The 19,663-nt window shown below is 48.0% G+C and overlaps 1 protein-coding gene across 5 annotated transcripts in view; it reads right to left on the bottom strand.

The window, feature by feature from the left end:
- Positions 1–9,393: 9,393 nt before the first annotated feature.
- Positions 9,394–19,663, bottom strand: part of GRAMD2A (GRAM domain containing 2A) — a 63,084-nt gene continuing 52,814 nt past the window's right edge. For 3 of the 5 annotated variants that reach the window (XM_014604486.3, XM_019499369.2, XM_019499366.2), the window contains 4 exons: positions 18,956–19,112; positions 18,290–18,389; positions 16,363–16,470; positions 9,394–15,071 (listed from right to left, as the gene is read on the bottom strand). In XM_014604486.3, coding sequence (XP_014459972.1) covers positions 15,068–15,071; positions 16,363–16,470; positions 18,290–18,389; positions 18,956–19,112 — 369 coding nt within the window. In that variant the 3' untranslated portion in view covers positions 9,394–15,067. Of the gene's footprint in view, positions 15,072–16,358; positions 16,471–18,289; positions 18,390–18,955; positions 19,113–19,663 lie in introns of those variants that run through there. The other 2 variants (XM_059714934.1, XM_059714933.1) reach the window with 2 other exon arrangements.

Below are 19,663 nucleotides of genomic sequence, written 5' to 3'. Positions count from 1 at the left end.
AGTGATGCATAATTTTCTTTCAGAAAACTGCAGATAAGCTCCCCCAACCCCTGGCCAAATGTTGATTTTTGTCAATGGGTCATTAACACCTAATCTGTAATAAACACCTTATTTGGAGTAGGTCCTGATCTTTAAAGCTTTTTATTAGTTCTCAATGCTGTGTGAGAACATGCTTGCCCCACAAGAAAAACTTGCCCCACCCTTACCCAGTAGATAAGGAACCTAGAGCTTAGGCAAAAAGGGTCTAGTTGCTCTGTGTCAAGGGTTATACTGATGTAAAAAGTGGCCTGTGACAGGAGAAAAAGTGAGAACTGCCAAGCCAAACTACTCTCTGGGAGTTCGCTTTTCAGGACAACAGATGGAGTCTAGGGAGAGATGCCAAATTCATGAACATTCAAAATCTTTCCTTTATCCTCTCTCTATTTTAGGTTCAGGTTAGATTTCCCACTGGGGGAGGGTTTACATAATGCAGGTCCTGTTCTTTTATTTGAAAGCAAAGACTGCATAATGGCTCCAGGCGCACCTGTGTATACCTCCCCACCCATCTGGGTAACTAATAAGCAGCGATGAAGGAGGAAATACAGAAAGAATAGAAGGGTTTTTATTTGCCGAGTTGGATTAGCTATCTTTTTAAGAGATGCCTAGAGGCGCCAAACTCTGTGTGCCTCTAGGGAGTGTACTTCAGGTAGCCATAACGACCAGAATAGTGTATGGGCAGCTCGCACAGACTCCACCCAACGTTTACGGCAAGTGCTTTTGAAGTTGAAACAGATAATCTTTTGGCACGGAGACAATTGTATTTCCAAGCTGTCACTGTGCAAGGTTCTCCTCAAAATATACAGACAGCCTGCCTTGAAGCACACAACATATTGCTATCTCCCAGAAAAGCCGTTTTCCATGGAATTTCCAACCCAATTTCTACAGCAAATTGATTTGCGTAATGCTTGTTCCTTAGTACCATAATGTGCAGCCTAATACTAGTTAGCTTGCATCTATCCCCATCCTAACCTTGAAGGAATCTTCTATGGGTTAAAAACCTCCAGTTTCCATCTTAGTTAAACCAGGCTTCCATGCCCGTGTCACTTCATTGCCCATTCCTACACTTGAAACTACCCTGTGATTTTCATAGGGATGTCTCACTTCCAGATCTTGCTGCAACCGCTGACCATGTGCAAACCCCAGTTCTGAAAATCCTTACTCGGGTAATTTTAATCATTCACCTGTCGGGATCTCATGAAGTAAATAAAAGTAATCCTGGTACAAGCAAGGCCTTTAGTCCAAGGTCCCCTTTGTTCAAGGCTGAACTTTAAAAACAAAAGAGCCCCTTTTACTGCCCAATAGCATGACATATCATATATGTTTGCTGCCAGGTGGGAAAAGTCATCTCTTATAATGTCATGTTAAACACCGGCAAGAGTCATAACATGTTTAGAGTCTCACTTAGTCAATATTACCCCCTGCTGGTAGGGAGGTGATTAGACTTTTAGTTCCCCAGGCATCATAATGTTCAATATACTGTACAATAAATATCACCATAAGAAAAAAAGATTAAAGCTATGTTTAAAGAGCCTTCTTGAAAGGAACTTGGTGACAGAGTGGAGCGTAGGTGGTGGGAACAGGGCCTATTAGTATATTCATTAAATTCAGAAGCATGTTCCAGGCTGAGTGGGAGTAACTTGACCTCAAATGGGTTCCTGTGCATGTAGGCCAGCAGGGAATGCTACAGAGGGCTTGCAGTCTGGGCATCCAGTACAGACTCCTTAATTCTCTCCACATTGTCGTAGAAGTTGCTACTACCTACCACTGAAGATGCTACAAAAGTATGCTAAGAGGTCCTGAGCACTTCACAACCAGGAGAACAAGAATGCTCTTGCTTAAGGGAAAAATGCTCACCCTTTAATACACAGAAGATAATTGCAGTGGCCAATTTTCAGTTCAAAAGCAGAGGAAGGACAGAGCCTTTGGAACTGCCTTGTTTCCATATTCTCAAGAGCTCATTGCTCTATTTTTGCAAAGGACCCTTGCCCATGCACAAGGGACTGATACAATCCTTCATGATGCTGGATGTGGGCAAGACGCCTCTCACATATAGCAGTGCTTTTGCACACGCGTGCATAGAACCATCCTTCTGCTGAGTACAGAGACTCTAGATGAGAATAACCCACTTTTGAGACCCTGGATGAGAATAACTGTTCTTCCAGCTAAGAAGGCAACTCCATCCACAGCTGCTCACTGTTAGAGTGCTGCAGAGTGTCCATCACTGCAGGGTTTGGGCTTGACATCAGAATGACACCTGTAGATCATGATGGGCAAGAATTAAAGTGATTGGGATCAGGAATGAAACCCTGGTTCCTCTTTGTACAGGGGAGTAGAGGAGACATTCATCCACTTGGTTGTCACCTTATGAGACGGGCCAGGGATCTATTGTCATTACCTTCAGGGGAAGCAGAGCACATTTTCCCATCGATGTACTAACTCAACTCCAGCTCAGATGAGTTAGTGCTGAGGGTTGTTCTGTAGTCTCTGAGGAAAGAGCTGGTTTCTTGCAGACAGGTGCCTTTGTGGCACCTGGTCCCTTTTACTGACAGTCTTCACATGGAAGCCAGCAACTGAATGGGCTACAAAGGTCTAACACCTCTTTCACGATAATAGGTGCTGTATCCAAGCATGATAGAGGCATGTTGCCAAGGGGAAGAAATTTGCTTTACCTCTACCCTCAACTGCACAGTGTCTAAATAATTAAATTGCTTGCTTATTGTGTGATGTTCATTCCTGTAACACACTAACACTTTGCAAATTATTAATTATAGCCCCTGGGAGCTGAAGGAATAGTTTTCCTCTGAAGGGGAAACCAAGGCACAGAGAAGCAAAGTAACCAAGCCAAGATCACATAATGGTCTGAAGCAGAACAAACTCCTTTAATTCCCAGTTCAATAGCTTACCCTAGAAATAAAAACATCCCCCACCCTAGTACTGCCCTTACCCTGCCCAGGCCTAAATTAAACTCAGCTCAAATACACTAATTAAAAAATAGGTTGGATAAGAGAGAAGGGAATTAGCTACTAGGTCTATTTAGGGCAAGCTGTTTCTCTTTGATCTGAACATGACGATTGCATATCCTTTGCTGCCATCTAGTGTTCAAGCGTCCTTTTTGAGTGAACAAATCATCCACTTCTTAATGTAGCATAAATAATTAAATCCACTGCAGAGTCCTCCATTGTATCACAAGTTTTAAAACTGAGATAGTTTCACCTGTGAACTTTCTGCCTGTGAGCCAGGTACACGTATCCTAGTATCTGAGCCCTTCCCAATACTTAAGAGATGGCAATGCTCTCTCTACCACCAAATAGATGGGGGGTGAGGGGTATGGAAGTGGAAGAACATAGAATCATAAGAAAGTTAGGGTGGGAAGGGATCTCAGGAAGTGATTTAGTCCAACCCCCTGCTCAAAGCAGGACCAGCCCCAACTAGATCACCCCAGCCAAGGCTGCTTCTAGCTGAATCTTAAAAACCAAAGATAGAGTCCACAACCTCTCTGCATAATCTGTCCCAGTGTTTTACCCTCCTAGCAAGAAAAGTTTTCCTAATACCCAACCTAAACTTCCCTTGCTGCAAGGAAACAAAGGACTGAACAGGCCTCCTGGGACATCAAGTCCAGGCCCCTGCACTTACAGGCAGTTGTTAACCCAAGGAATTCCCCCACAATTGTTTGTTCCTTTCCAAATTAAGTTGTTTTTGCAAGGAAGTCTTGAGAAGGAGGTGGGTTCAGAATCAATGAGGCTAATGGAAACGATTGATTTGGAAAATGAATGGACATGGGATTTCCGATCAAGTCAGGTTCACCTCTGCCAGCATTTCCACTGTGATCTGTGCCAATTCTTATACTTAGAGAACAGGCAGCCCCTCCTTCCATGTAAACCTTTGATGAATTGGAAGTTAGATGCCTATCAGTAAAAAAGAGAAAAAAGATATGGGCTTTATACCCTGATCAGGGTTTTCCAGTAGAGGAGCAGAGATACTCATTGAGCCAAATGTTTAGGAAGTCCAGGTGCAAATTCCAAGTTCTGACTGAAGCTTCCCCAGAACTGAGAGCTCTTAGCTCCAAGGAGGTTGGTCCAGGCCCCTCACATACCAAACAAAGTGCCAGACAGAATAGGCTTCTACTATGCAGATTTTCTTGGTGGCAGCCAGCAACGTACAATCTCCCTTTATGAAGGGAGTAGAGGAGGATGGTGAAGAACACCTGACTTGAGGCCCATCTACACTTTAGTGGCCACAACTAACTGTGGAACTACCCACAACTAACCAGAAAACAAAAATTCCTCTTTTAGCTAGTGTGAACAGAGCCCAAAGGGCTGCTCTAGTTCTTCTGTACTAGAGCTCCTCCTTGAAGCGAACAGCCTGATTTTCCAGTGTTGAACAGTTAGTGCTCCTGTGGGGCCAAGGGGTGGCATGGCACAGGGTAGTGGATCACATGTGGAATTCCAGCCTGTTACTAGACATTCTGGATTTGATTCTTTTTATCCTCCGTCTTCCAAAACCACAGATTTCGAAGATATAAATCAAAGGGCTTTAGCTGCAGTCTGTCCCTGCCCTTTTTCTTGTGGTTCCTCATAAAATAAATCAGGCACAACAACTCAACCATCAAGCCATGGCTTCCTTCCCAGCTTGTGCCTGTTCTCTGCAGGTTCACTTTTACGTTAATAAGGACTGACTATTTTTCCTCCCCTACAAACAAGGATTTGAATGTCAAGATAAATTTATGTTCCCTTGCCCCAAGCCTTTGTGAAGAAAACCCAGAAACCATTCCCCTTGGTATGTGACTTAGTATCTGCAAGTATTTCCACTACAAACATGCAACAGCAAAATGGTTTGGCCCACAGCCACAAGGACCATTAGATCGACATCATCTGGGAGTCAGGCACCTAAAGCAGTTGGGTACCTCAGTACCTTTGCATCATCATTATAATTAATCCTCAGGGTAAGTGGCATATTGAAAGGAATAGAATGAGGGAGTTTACCTCCCTTGTGACTTGTCACAGGCCAGATTCTGTCCTCTGCCACAGCAGGGTGAGGCTTGCGTGAGCACTTGGATGCTGTGGGCTGAAGACGCCCTCCCTGTAAATATGAGCAGGATCTGGACTGTCTTGCTCTCATACAAATAACAGTTGAAATCCTGGCGAGTTTAGTCCAGTCCCTGGCAATCTCTCAGCTATGAGTTACAGGGCTGGGCAGGTAAAGAGCCCTTTGAAATGAACTGGAAGGCAGTGCCAATCATAGGGCCCTGTAGCTTGAACAGGGCCAGCCATGCCTGCCCATTTCTACCTAATGTAAAAGGTGATGCAAATCTGTTACAGCTCCCAGCTGCAGATGCTGAGTATCTAGCACAAACTGCCAAGAATGGTGCTTTCTGCTATCAAGATCCCCAACTCAGCCTCTGGGGCATCACCCAGGATTAGCAGCCTTTTCTCACCCACACAGGGATGCCCTGCTGAGTAAACAGGCTGCCCAGTTCTGCCCTGAAGAATGTCTTATATTCAAAAGTTTGTCTAACTATCCAAACTAGGCATTTGGTCCCTTTAAAGACATCACCCAAAGAAATCTTTGCCTCTCACATAATCCCAGGACCATCATGGCTACAACACTACCCTAACATGTTTTAAACATCACCAGGAAATGCATATAGCTGCCTCCCATTCTGAAGGCAGCTATAGCTAGTACAGCATGGTGAAGCCCACCTCCGAAAGAAGAGGTGGACAGGGCTGTGCCCAGACAGAAACAAAGCACTGCCTTGACCTCTGCACATAGAGTCCAACAAGCAAAGCCCCACTTCAGCCAAGGCTCTGGTGAGCTCCGATGGTGCCTGGTGCTTGTCTCACCATGTTAGTCACCTCTGCTGGAATATAACAGTACATCTGTCAGGTGTAGCAAGAAGGGCAGATGGATGGCCTGGCTCCAGGTGGAGTCACTGGCAGGTTGTCCTGTGGCTTGGACATTGTGGAGTCAAAAACAAGGGAATGGGAGGAGTTTGCACAAGAGCTACAGGTTGCTTCACTAATCCACAGGGAAATGTGTGTGTGTAAAAACCCCTGGTGTAGACAGTGAGGTTGTGTTGCAAGCACTCTGGCCCCTCCCCAACTCCATGCTGTGCTCATGCTGGAGAGTCAGCCACATCCTATAAGTCAGCCTTTTAATAAGTATTTTGGAGAGACACACATTCCTCTTACAATGCCTCCTCAAGCACTCAGCAAGAACAGCACCAGGCTCTCCCCAGGGAGCAAACAAGTTGATAGTTTAGCAATAAGCTAGCAAAAGTGACACTTTAATGCAAGAGCCAGTCCTTTGGCACTAGCAAGATTGCTCCTAATGCAATCAGGCTCTGGAACACAATGCCATCCATTTCATTTCTCTGGCTTAATAAGTGTGGGAAATGGAGAATCTTTAGGGCCGTGATGGGGACAAAAATACAACAGCTGCTCCCCAGAGCTCAGCATTCAGAAGGAGGTAGGAATTTATACAGGCACAGCCAGGGAGCAGAGCATTTTTAAATTAAAACCAGTCCACAAGAGATGGCAGGATGGATTGCTGCTAACTCCCCAGATGAGGCCAGATCCTGCCGGGGGCCAAACTGATGTCAGGGTTGTCAGCAGCAGCCAGGCCCTTCACTATTAAAAGGCAAACCCACCACTCTCCACCTTCCTCCAGCTGGCATCCTCCTCTGCAAGCCGAGAACTCAGTTATAGCCGTCCCTGGGATCATGGGAGGAGGGTGATTTTCTGGGGTCTAAGCAAGGAACACCTGGAAACTGGCCACTCTTGTGCCCAGGAGTAGGGAGAGTTTTCTGCACATGGGAGCTAGGGCAGCAAGGGCCTCCTGCCTACAATACATCCCCCTTGTTCCTGGATCTCTGGTCCACCCCATCCTGCATCCCATCTCCCCATGACTGGTTCTCAGACTACAGGCACAACACCAGAGGACACATCCAACATACAAGAGAATCCATGTTTGAGCTGGAATAGGCAGTACCTGAATGGAGGGTTGGGTGGGAAAGTAAGTTGAAATCAGTCCCAAGGCAAAGCAGTGTGGAGGAAAGAAGGGATGTATTTATTTGTGGGGAAGGAAAGACTAGAGCACCCTGGAGAGGTAGGACCAAGGGGTAAGACCACAAGAACACAGGACTCTTGGGCCATTAAGTCCAGACCCCTGCACTCACAGGCAGGGCCTGTGTCAGAAACTTGGCCCCCACATTCTCATTTTTGAAACTGGAAAGAGAGAGTCATCTGACCTCTAACCCAGAAGTCCTCTTGTTAATTATACACTTCCTGGTCCTCTCCATCTTCTACAGAAAACTCTCTCTATAACCACTCCATTGTAACCACGTGCTACAGAGCTGGATAGAGGTGGCCTCCAGGAGGACAGATGACTTGTGAGCCACATACATGGTGCACAGAATGATACACACACTTGTATTTAAATTTCTATTAAGAAAGAAAATTCTCAAAAGTTAGTAACTCCCTCCAAGCTTGGGGGCCTGGTACAACTGCATCTCACTCATAGGATCATCTCATAGACAGTTATTAATCAAAGGCAGTCCCAAAGTCACCACTGCCAACCCTCACCTGCAACTACAGGAAACTGTATCAGAGATAAGGGGCCCACAGGGCTTGGTCCTTAGTTACCTTCTCTGTGGCTGATCTCATCCACAAACCTACAAATCCAACCCTCATGATTGCAGAGGACAGTTTACTTCACAAATAACCCATCTCTGTCTTAGCCAAGGTTTCAGCCTCTTCTACGGATGCTTCCCTCACCCCTTTTTACCTGGCCCCTTCCCCATTATATAGTGGTGCTGAGGTCTTGGGGAAAGGCTCCAGATGGCCTGGGGATACCCGAGTGAGGAGTGGCTGGATACAGTTTGGCCTCACACCCTGCAGGAACTGCCATGCCCCTTTCTGTCCTTCACAGCTCTTACACACCCACTCTTCTCAGAGAAGTCAACAAGTAGGTGGTGCATCCTCCAGCCATCCAAGCAGCACATGCTTTCCTGTCCGCCTCTGAGCAATAAATGACCTGGCTCCCTTTTATCAACTTTTGTATCTGGGACACATCTGGCTATAGTCTCTGATCTGGGACACCACGTTCTTCTCAACACATGTTCCTTGGGCCTGCATATTCTCCTCTCTCTCTGACAATATACCTAGCCTCTTACTGTAAAGTGCCATGATCCCTGCACTGGGTTGCGTGGACAAGCTGCTGACAGCTCTTGAAGCAACTGCATGACAAAGGCAACATGCACTTGCTCCTAAATTAATAAGGGACCTAAGAACCAGTGTCATTCTTTACCATCTGTTAACTAGGGAAGAGGCAGGGGGTGTTACTTCCCAACTGTAGCCCCAGGGCAGCTCTGATGTGATCCAGGAGTGCTCAGAGAAGCTGCCCTCCCTCCTCTGGTGCCACTGCTCAGCAGCTCCTGCTTTGGCTTTGGCTGTTGTTTTGCCTATTGAGCTGGAGGAGCCCCAGGCAGGACAGACCTCAACTACTCCTCCTTGAGCCCAGCAAAGGCTGGCTCCCCTCCCCCACTTAGGACAGGAGGTGGGGGCAGGAGACCAAGACTCACCCCCGCCATTGCACTTCTCAGGTTCTTCATCTCATAAGCACAGGGAACAGCTCTTCCAGAAGCCAGGTGTCAGAGCCAGTGCTTGCTCTGTGCACAGGAAGGATATTACCTCCCCTGCCCCCACAATACACCTACACAGGTTAGTCCCCAGCAAGGGCTTGCATAAGTCCTAGTCCCTTTGCACCACTGAATTGCCCCCAAAGCACCAGGCCAGGGCACAGGAACTATCCCTAAACAAAGGCACCAGCCCCTGGACTGCCCCACACTCATATGCTGCAACTGGTCTTCAGCTGCTCCTCCAGGGGTAGGGAAGTGGGAATGCTGCCCTGGAGATTATGGAGACCCACCACAGTTCATGCAGCAAGGTGCCCAAGCAGTTCAATGCCCTAGGTGGTGCTGGCCTCCAGACCTGCTGCCTCCTCCCTGTACTTCCCCACAGTGCTGGGAGCTGCTCCTTGGGCTAGAGGGTACTCTGGGGGCTGCAGCACTGAAACAGCCAGGATCTCATGCAAACTGACAGGCTGCTGCTGCAGCCCAGCCGGGCATCGACTCAGCCCTGACCCAGAGAGGGAAGGGCACCTCACAGAGGCTCACCATCACCACTCCCTGCACAAGATGGTGCCTTCCCAGCCACTTCACCCCTGTATTCTTTGATCAAAGGCACGAGGAGGGGATACACCTGGTAAATTCCAATTAGGATCTAGACCTTCCTCCCCACCCCCAGCATGGCACCTCTTCATTCAGAGCCATAATAATTCTTTCACCAGACACCGAGACACTAGAAAACGTTGGTTTTATTTAAAATAGATTCACAGCCTACAGCAAGATAGCGTTCTATTCCCCAGGAGCTGCCCACTGTGCTAGTGATACAGATGTAGAGAGAAAGACACAAACCATTCATTGGCTCTCTAGAAATACTTCTGGTTTACAAACAGAACAATACAAGCAGTGGGTGGGGTGTAAGCAGTGTGCTAGACTGCAGCTGCCTTTCCCAGTTATGGATGTATCAATTGCATACAGGTCTAGGGGGCTGTGTTAGTGACTGGTGGGGCTGGAGTGAAAAATAAGAGTAAAAATGACACTGATGCGGTACAAGGACTTGTAAAAATACTGTACGTGTGACTGAGGCAGAAGGACTTGGTTCCAGCGACAGATGTCAGCCCTTATGAATGAGATACTTAATGGCATAGTTTAGTCCAAACCAGACTCCTCCATCTTCCTTCAGCCACAAGAACCAACATGTAGCAGAGAGCACATGAATGGGTTTCTTCTTGATGAGCCCTGGAGATATTTCCATGGGATTCCACTACATCATGACTTTTCTGATCCCTGTGTCCCATCAGTTTTATGTCAGCCAGACCAGGCTGGAGGTGCTGAAGTGCATTTTCTCTTTTGCAGATCCTACTCCCCTCCAAGTGTTTGCTGCTGCTCCCGCTGATATAATACTGTAGTGGGAAAGGGTCACCCCACAGATGGCAAAGAATTGTGCTGGAGGAAAACAGCTACTAAAATAAATAAGACCTATTTTCATGGGGGCAGAACACTCACAGAAGTTAGACTGCTTTGCAGAGGACACCTTGCATCTCCCTGCAAAGCAGTGGGAGGGCTGCGACAGTTCAGTGGAAGTTATTGCATTACTTTATTGTTATTGTATTATTGCAAGACACTGTGCCCCCCCTTACCCTTAAAATAAGCACATGAAATCTAGAAACCCCAGCACACAGACAAAGTGCACAGCTGAGGGTCTCCAGTGCTTCTCTAGGAACAGTGTTCACCAAGACAGGCAGAAGTTCACCAGCCCACCTCCCACCATGGCCTGTATTCCTCAGGCATCAAAGGAACGCAAACTCCAAGCTATAACACACTTGGTTAATTCACAGGAGTCATCTCCTACCCAAAATACTTTACACAGCAATGAACAGAAAACAAAATAGGACAGGTTTCTGTAACAGCAGAAGATGGCATTGCTATTTTAGGCCTCCCTCAAGCCCAGACCTACTGACCAGGTCAAGTCTTGCTTCAGCCCACTCCTCCCTGCAGCAGGCTCAGCACTCACCCAGGCATGGCAGCTTGCATACAGATAAAGTACATCAGCAACAATCCCACAACTTCCTGTTCCCAACTTCCTGCCTTTTTGTATTCCACAGCCTGTCTGTGCTGCCCCTAAATAAAGCCAAGCACAACAGGAGAGAAGTTGTGAGCTGACTAATTCCTAGCTAGTCTCCATTTAAGGAAGCCTAATGTAGAGCAGCTGCAGAGTAAGCTACTGACAGAGAGGAGTGCTTCACAAGGCCTGGACTCTTTGAGGGTAGCCTTCAGGATTGACTCTTAAGCAGCAACATAGACACCCTCAAAGACATAGGATGCAAGCTAGGAGTCTGGAGGATTGGGCTGGAGCAGAAATCTCACTTCTTTCTCACTCATACCAGTTTGTGTGATTTGCCTTTCTCTGTGTCACAGCTCAAGCACTTGGGGTCTTAGAAAGTTATTGGTCCACAACTAAGAGCTTAAAACTTGTTTGCTCCTGGTTTACTACCTTGGGATATATTTTCTAGCCCTTCAAAGGAAACGGATATTGTTTAGAAAAAAAACCTCATGAAGGATCACGTGCTTGCCTCCTATCTCCGGGAGAACAGGAGCAAGCCTGTGACTGGCAGCTATGAATTGGCATTTGGAGGCTGCAATGGAGAAGCCAAGATGATCCACACTGACAGAGGGGAAAACAAAATGCTGGTAGCTCAGCTGTGGGATCTCTATCTTAGTGATAACCCTAAAGAATAATTAATGGCAACTGGCTAATACTCCTGTAGCACTGACATTGATTTCAGTGAAAAATAGCTGCAGGTGGAAGAGAACTAGAATACATCCAAGTCCTATTGACAGCAGGTTACTTGCACTAAATGCTGAGACAGAAATATCCCTCTGGATAGTGAAGACTGTACTCCATCCCCCCTTGCTGGCCCTGTAATAGGCACCTAAGGTCCAACCTTCATCTCTATTTGGTGTTGTCCTCTGCTCCAGGCACTGAGATGCAGTATGAGCAAGCTACTCAAGCAGATCCTGGGTCTCAGATAAATGACTGGTTGTTAAAAACCCTTCATGCTGCCCAATTTCTCCAGATGGGGGAGCTCAAATCTTGCCCTGAGCCCTACAGGCTTCCTGTAACTTAGCTCAGCAGCTGACAGCAGTGGAGAAGATGCAGCTGTAAATGGAAGAGGTCAGTTGAATGAGTGGATCTTATGCTGTAAAGACAGTACCATGTTCAGTGGGGGCATGAAGTATGTTGGTATCTTTCTGCAAGCTCAGATGCTGAGCACTGTGCACTGCTGCAGGAATCATTATTGCCGTGCCCCTCTTTGTGACACAAGGCAACACATTACATGTGCTTTAGATCCTGGCCACCCTGTCTCTGCTGCTGTCGGGAAGTTTCTAGTGCTAATCAATGGGAGGTGCTCTCCATATTTACAGGAGGGGCTGAAGGAAGGGATAAAAACCCTTCTAACACTCCTGCTCCAAGAAGGACATGCCAAAGCACCAGCCCATAGCTCCACCAACTGAGCAAAGAGCAAGATGTCCTGCCCAGCACTGCTGACTGGATAGTCCTCCTGAGTAGCATGGGCAGCCAAGGGGGGGGGCAGCAGTAGGTCTGCATGTCACTTAATAACTTTATTATTATTATTAATAAAACACCCAGTGGATTTTTACTCCTAAAAAACAGGAGCTGTCACTTAAGTACAAGCCAAACAATGAGACTGTCTAACGCTCACACCAGTGATGAACCCTGGCCCTGACTTAACCCTGTTGCCAGACCTCACGTGCCTCCTTGGTTGGTTGTACCATTTCTTTCCCTCTCCCAACAACCCAGTTTGACAGCCAGGGGTGGCAGGATGCATCTCTCGCTTGTGGTTCCCAGGGGAATGTGGCACTGAAAAGACATGTTTCAACAAAGACAAGATGGACACACACCTGAGAAGAAGTTATAGGTGAATAACAGTCAGCCAGTTGGCCCAGAGATGCTTCACAGCAGGCTGTCTCATCTCTGGTCATCTGAGCTCTGGGTGCCCTGGCACTACAGATTTACGCAGTGCAGCTGTGAGGGGAACTACCCCATAGCTCATACCTTTGTCCCCTGAATGCTTCACACAAACTATGAACAGAGCTGGCTTCCTCACCCCTGAAAAACCAGTGTAAAGGGGGTTTGCATGCTGGAGTCAATGGGAGCGCTGGAGTCTTTCCATTGGCTTTGATGGGCTTTGGATTAGGCCCCTGAATGAGCATGTAGAAAGGGTGCCACCAGAATGCTAAAGAGGCAGGTACATTAATATGCATAAGCCCAGCCAAGCTAATGAATATTCAAGACCTTGGCCTCTAGCATATTACTGTGCCTCACATGTTGAGGGCAGCCCCCATGAAAGAGGGAGGGAGATGAGAAGGGAAGGAGCTATTAATTCACCATCAGCTCCAGTGTCCCACGTGTCCAGTGGGCCTTCTGCTCCAGGCCTGGTCTTTCAAGCTCTTGCTGCTCCCTAGGTGAGCAGTGACAGGCCACAAAGGGCTTAAGATTTCATTTAGATGCTGACAACAAGCAGGTTACAAGGAAATGCTGCTGTGGTTATTCCTCCTGCTGCCTCTGAGCTGCAGGCTGGAGCTTGGACATGGCAAAGGTACATTTTAACACCAACCAACACACAGAGGCCTGACCTGGGCCACACCTTTTGTAGTCTCTCTTACAGCCTCCTCCAGTGGCTAGAAACACCAAGTGCTTGAGAGCAGTGTGTAGAGCAAAGAGTATGTTTGGCACCACCTTAGGAGAGGTCTGTTACTCTGAGGTCTGACTTAGCCATAGTCAGAGACAACTTCACCTCTAAAGCGCAGGCTCTTTCCAAACAGCAGAGACCTTGGGAATCTTGCCCCAAGCTGCCCAGCAGTTGTGGACCCCCTCCAGGAGCCACCTGGATGGCTTGTCATGCCACTGCATAAGCCTGGGTGATCTAGGGCAGCCAGGGAGGGCTGCTCCTTCATGCCAGTTTTGCACCATCAAGCCCTGCAGTCTCAGTTCTGCAGAGAGCACTGTTGTGCTATATATAGTATTTCCTTTGCAGAGGCCAGGCAGGAGAAGGGGCTAGCTCTATGCTCTGCTTTCCCTCCTTTTTATCCTTCTTCTGCCCAGGCTCTCTAGGTGTAGGAACTGTAATACTTTAAGGAGGGGAAGTGGAATGCACAAACATTCTCTGGGCCATGCACACTGGTGCCATAAGACAAATTGCACCAGAATTTCCCTGGTTAATCATCTGCCACCTGAGCAAGCCTCACTTTAGTTGGTATCAGCCCAAGAGTGATCTATACCCTGCCTGGCATCTTGTTGGATTGTCATTCTCTACACTGGACATCTGACAAAGGCAGTAATGGAGTTAATGCCCAGACAGTAACACCGGCTTCTAGTCATGGAGAAGTTTCCTTGTGATGCATGGGACCATACAAGGCTGGTCCAGCATAGGAGGCAAATACAGCAAAAGGGATGGGTCCTGATGACAGCTACTTCATATGGGAGCAGGTATTGGGAACAGAACACACCCAGCTTGCATGTCCCTGTCAGCCTCCATTATGGGAGCTTCTCAAATATCCTTCCACGAAAAGAAAAAGTCCAACATAAAAGAGGTGGCAATTTGAGCACTGGGTCCTATGAGTAGGGTCCAACAGCATTGTGCAAGTCAGGTTGCTCACAGGAGCCTGCTGAACCACTGGCTGCTGAAACTGGAGATGATGTTAGCCCAAAGGTGCTGGTGTCTCCTGACATGGCGGTGCAAAATGGTGATGCAGCTTCTGGTATAATACATCTGGGCCAGAACCAAGGCCCCTGGAAGAACAAGTGGCTCTTATAGGGCCCTTCTTCACACGTGTGTTCTGCTGGCACTGCCGGCAGGGTAGCAGCAGTCTGTCCCATCCCTCCCACCCCAAAACAGGAGTCTGTGCTGGTAGGAGAAACAAAAGTACATGGTCCTGATTCCTATCGTGGAGGTGACCAGGACCCTGAGCCAGAGTAACTTGTAGTTTGGACTTGCTCAGAATGCATTCGAGAGACACTGCTTTAGCCTCAGTCGAGCAGAGCTGCACCTGAGACCCCCCAGAAACATGAATGCTTGGGAGCATCTTGGAGTTGGTCTGAATACTGTGAGTGGAGGCTGGCTGCACTCCACAGATGGCACCTTGCACTGCAGGTGTGGCATGATCCCACAGCATTCCAGTAAAGGAAGGATACTGGGGTCTTCCATTGTAAACAGGGATGTTTCAGGTCAGATGCAACATGGAGTAAAAAAGAACTGACGACTTCTTAATTCAGGTGTTCTAAATATTGCAGCAATGCTCACCAACAGGCTGTGTTGGAGATCTGTACACAAAGTGCTATTTTCCTGCCAATGTCCATCCTGAGCTACAGCTCTGGGGTGACAGTCACCTGGAAAGAGAGACCAAGGCATTTATAGGAAATCCATCCCACATTAGGACCCTACCCTTTCCTTCTGCAGCCCAAGGATTAATTCCTGGGACTCTCTTGCTGGAGAGATTAGTGAGGGAAGATCCCATGAGGACAGACCATTCCCTATACACTGTAGCAGCAGGTTGGAGAAGCACTTGTCTGGGGTACCTTGGAAATGCCTCATGCTGGATTCATGCAGGGGGCTTGACTGGATGACTCTCGATCCCCTGTTTTCACAACTTCCTGTCCAGTGCTCCATCAAGCTCAGCCATTGCACATGTCTAACCTTCCCTGTACAGTGTAGTGTAAAACCCAACCTAGCTCTGGTACTGGCAGTTGTCTAGCCATGGAAGCACAGAGCCCTGTACAGGCTAACTCATCATGCAGCGTGAACAAGTCCTATGGCTCTGGGCTTCCATGACACTGCATCAGAGCAATGTGAAATCTACAGGCCTGATCTTACTCCCATTAGAGTCAAAGGCAAGAAAACTGAATCGTAAAGCAGTAGTGACTGGGTCCACACACACTGCTGTGTGTCACTGCACTAAAAACATCCTCCCCCAGAGAGTGCTGGTGGAGAGCTCACAGCATGTGATCTGGCAGCGTGGCAAGTACTGGTAGATGCCAGGCAAGACTATGGCATTCAGAGCAATGCTATTTCATCACAGGCATTAGTGGCAAAGCTTTACTCATTTAGTTCTTACCCATCCAGCATACTTTACCAATGCAAGACTCATTGCTCTCCAAAACACAGGGCCAGCTCCTGTTCCTCTGACACGGTGTCTAAATGCAATCCTATTCCACCCCGCTCGAGGTCTTGAACAACCAATAATACATCTACTCTCGTACGTCTAAGGCTAAATCACAAAAAAGCATCCGGGCAGATAACGACTGGCCTATTCTTGAGTCACTGTTGTTTTCAGGGTCCTCTAGCAGCATGGAGCATGATCACACACAGATGACTGGTCAGTGGAATACAACCTAGCCTTCCACCTCCAGAATTTCATCTCTAGCAAGGCTGTACCAGATGTGCTGGATTTGGGTGAAAAGCCTGCATCCTGCCATGACTGGGAAGAGCACCCATCCCAGGGGTAACATCTGTTGGGGGAGGGGGTGAAGTTCCACTCCCTTCACCACTGCTTTGCTGCCAAGGTCCATGGTGTCAGCTGCTGGATGACTGCGCTGTGAGCTCTCTGCCACCTCCATGCCCCGCTTCTTGCTGTCCCAAATCCACTATTGACTGACTCCCTTGGAACCCAAGAGCCCCTACCTCCTGTGGCCGCGTGAGAGGTAGTCTCGATTCAGAGAGCAGAGCTGCTGCTCCAGACGGAAGATGCGGAATGCCAGGTATGAAGAGGACACGACCAGGAGGCAGATCCTGTGGGCGGAGGCAGACTGTTAGTGCTGCACACCTTAGAGACTAAAGCCTCTCCTACAGCTAGGGCTATGTTTGTCCTGCCAGGGGTGATACAAGACCTCTTGGTAATGATAAAACTAGAGCATGGGTACTGCTTTACTTAATTTTCTCTCCAAAAGCTGCTCCTTGCAACAGCTGGCAACACACCATCCCGTTCCCCTGGGGTCACAATGGATCCCAGATGCAGCAGGTTCTCCTGAGCCAGAGAACTAAACTCACGTGGGCTGGGACTAGCGGTCACAGCATCATGGGCCTAAGCATGCAGTAGCAACACCCGAGAAGAACTGGTCAAAGGCTCTGCTCACATATGCATCTCTAAAGATAAGTTGGCCCAAGTTGTTTTTACCCTAAGGCCCACCTGTACCATGCCAGCAGCAAAGAGGCTACAAAGTAGTCACAGTTACATTCATTTGACCCTGCTAGGGCAAAGTAGAGTGATTTTAAAGGGGCTTTATGGGAATGTAAATCTGCCCCATATATCAGTATATTACATGGTGCATCACAACACAGCCTAAAACTATTCTCTCAGTGAAGGTGCAAAGAGGCTAAATTGGGCAGGCCAGAGAACAGCAGTTCTCCATATCTATAGAACATGCAGGGGCAGTGCAGGCATCAGACACCCACAGCATCTCACCTCTGCAGCAAGAGGCTGGAAAAGACAAGGCCAATAAGACACTAGTGTTAAGCAATCCTGCACAAATGGCTAATGTTCCAGCACCCTCTTGAGGGCATCTGCCAGCTGAGTGCACAGGAGTGCTAAGATCCAGGTTTGGAGCCCTGGTACCTGGGACTAGCTAATAAGACACAGATCCCTTAGCAACCTGGAGCACAGCATTGCTGAGCAAAAACTTTTCCCTCCCCTGCCACCCCACTTGCTAGCTGTACTGGGGCAGTGCTTGGCTCCAGCAAACTGAGCAGACCATGTATACAAGAGCATTTTTTTGGTTGCCTTTCATCTTCTGGGGATCAAAACCATGTTAAAAAATGCACCAGCCTGACCAGCCCATCTCACATCTGTTCCAGGTCAGGCTGATTACAGAGTGGCTCAGAGGACTAAATCCTGAAATGGGAAATGCTAACCCAGCCACATGGGTGCCAGGAGCAGAAGGCCTCCATCCCCAGCCCCTGCTCTACAGCCACAACATTGATTCCAACCTTCTGCTCGTTTCCCTCAGTCATGCATTTCCTCCTCCTCCTTTTCCCTCCCCTTTTCACTGCCATCAGTGGAGCAATGGGCTTACCTAACACTACAATAACCCCATCCTGTCCCACATGGACTCTGGCCTAATGCTTCAGCTTCACAGGCTGCAGCTGTGTTGGGTGTGGGTGCTGCCCAACTGATGTGGCACCTGGGAGTGGAGAAGAGATGGATCTAACAGGGAACTGGGTGCTGCACAATGTGAAGTGTAGTCTTTGCTAGCTTTCTTTGAAGTGCAGCAAGAAGCAACAAGGATCAAGCAGCTCCCTTTGGTCCCCTCTCTCATCTACCACTAGCCCTAGACCTCAGTTGCTAAGAAGGTAGTTCAGTCCCACATCCAAACTGTCCTGCCTTCTCCACTGATGGTGCCAGTTGGGCATGACTATTTGTTCAGGCCCTGATTGGAGATTTCTTCAACTCCCATAGCCCACACAGGCAGTAATGACTTTCAGCCACTCGTGACTTGGATGAGATCTGGACTAGTGAACTCTAAGGGAAAGGCTTTGCAGCCAACTCCCCATGTACTTGACTATCCACTCTGCTTGCTCATGTGGGTGTCTACATGTCTGACTCTATACTTACAGCACAATGAAGATTTTCAGGAGTTGATAATCAGATGGCCTTAGCTCCGCCACACAGTTTGGTTCTGCCTCCAGTTCCTCCTCTGTGTTTATTGCACTTTCTGAAAAAAAAAGCAGCCAAGAGGCACCAAATGAAATGGATCAAGAGTCTAAGCTGAATGATCCTATTCAGTTCTGAAACACACGGTCCCTCATTGAGGCTAGAACAACACGTGACCCAGTTCTGATGGAGACAGCTGATCGTGCCATAGTGATCATTCATAGAGACACTGTTCCACGGGGAAACCCAGCTCCCCAACCTCCCAGTGGTTTCTGTGCTTTAATACTGGGGATGTATCTGATAGTCACTACATTACTCAAGGGATTCCCAGCATGATTTGCAATCTCTTTCCAGAGCAATATGGGCATTTAAATCCCTTATGGCCAAGTACAACCAGTAAGGAGCCTTGTCCTCTGGAAAGGGCTCCATGGAAGTTAAGGGCACAAAACCACGCACCCCTCAGAGAGAAGCATCCCTCCACATTCCCCACACTGGAAAACAAAGCTGTCTAGGCCCCTTCCAAGGATTTTCTAACCAATGTCTCAGTATGGGTGGGACAAAGCCACAGGCAGGTTAGGGAGAACAGGTTAATAGGTCCAAGCCCTCCATCCCCACTAGGCCCCTCACCTGACACGAGGGGCTCCTCAGAGTTAAAAGAGCTCTCCTTGGTGCTGACGCTACTGATGGACGTCCGGTGGATGCACTGGTAGTCTGCATTTGGGAGAGACAGGGAGAGAGACGCTGGGGAAACCTTCCTCCACTTCACTTCTGGGACAATCACCTCCTGTGGAAGGCACCGACTGTTAGTAGCAAACTCAACCATCCCCTGCTGTTGGTAGGCCCCAGAAAAGAGCCCCTAGTCTATACTGCAGAGTCCTCTTGAAGGGTCTGTAGGAGAAGACTTCAACCCAGGACTCCCAAGCCATGAGGCATGGAGCTGTGGGGGTGCCTGGCCGCTCTGGAGAGCTGTGAAGCTACCCAGGTCTGGGTTGGCCCTGATACGCATGTTTTCTCACTGCTTGATACAGCAATCTGGTGAGCCTAAGAGTAAGATACAGTTTGTTTTTTCTTAAATCAAATGCTAGAGTTGGATTCACACCCAACAAAGTCAACTCCTGCAAGCAACAGGACATCTTGGTGAGGACCAAGATGGAATCCTATCAGGAGCAAAGAGGTCCTCTAAGTTTATGCCCAAGAAGTAAATACTGGATGAGACTTTTCAGATCAAGATTCATTCCCAAAGGCATATATCCCCTCAGAACTGCTTTGAATTACTGATCACCGTTTATTTCACCTCATCGACTAAGTTCAGAAAAGACCATTATGATCATCCAG

This window comes from Alligator mississippiensis, chromosome 11 (genome assembly GCF_030867095.1).
Source record: "Alligator mississippiensis isolate rAllMis1 chromosome 11, rAllMis1, whole genome shotgun sequence".
NCBI classification, from domain to species: Eukaryota; Metazoa; Chordata; order Crocodylia; family Alligatoridae; genus Alligator; species Alligator mississippiensis.
The sequence above is the reverse complement of the archived record's forward strand: the minus strand, read 5'-3'. Positions and strand labels throughout refer to the sequence as shown.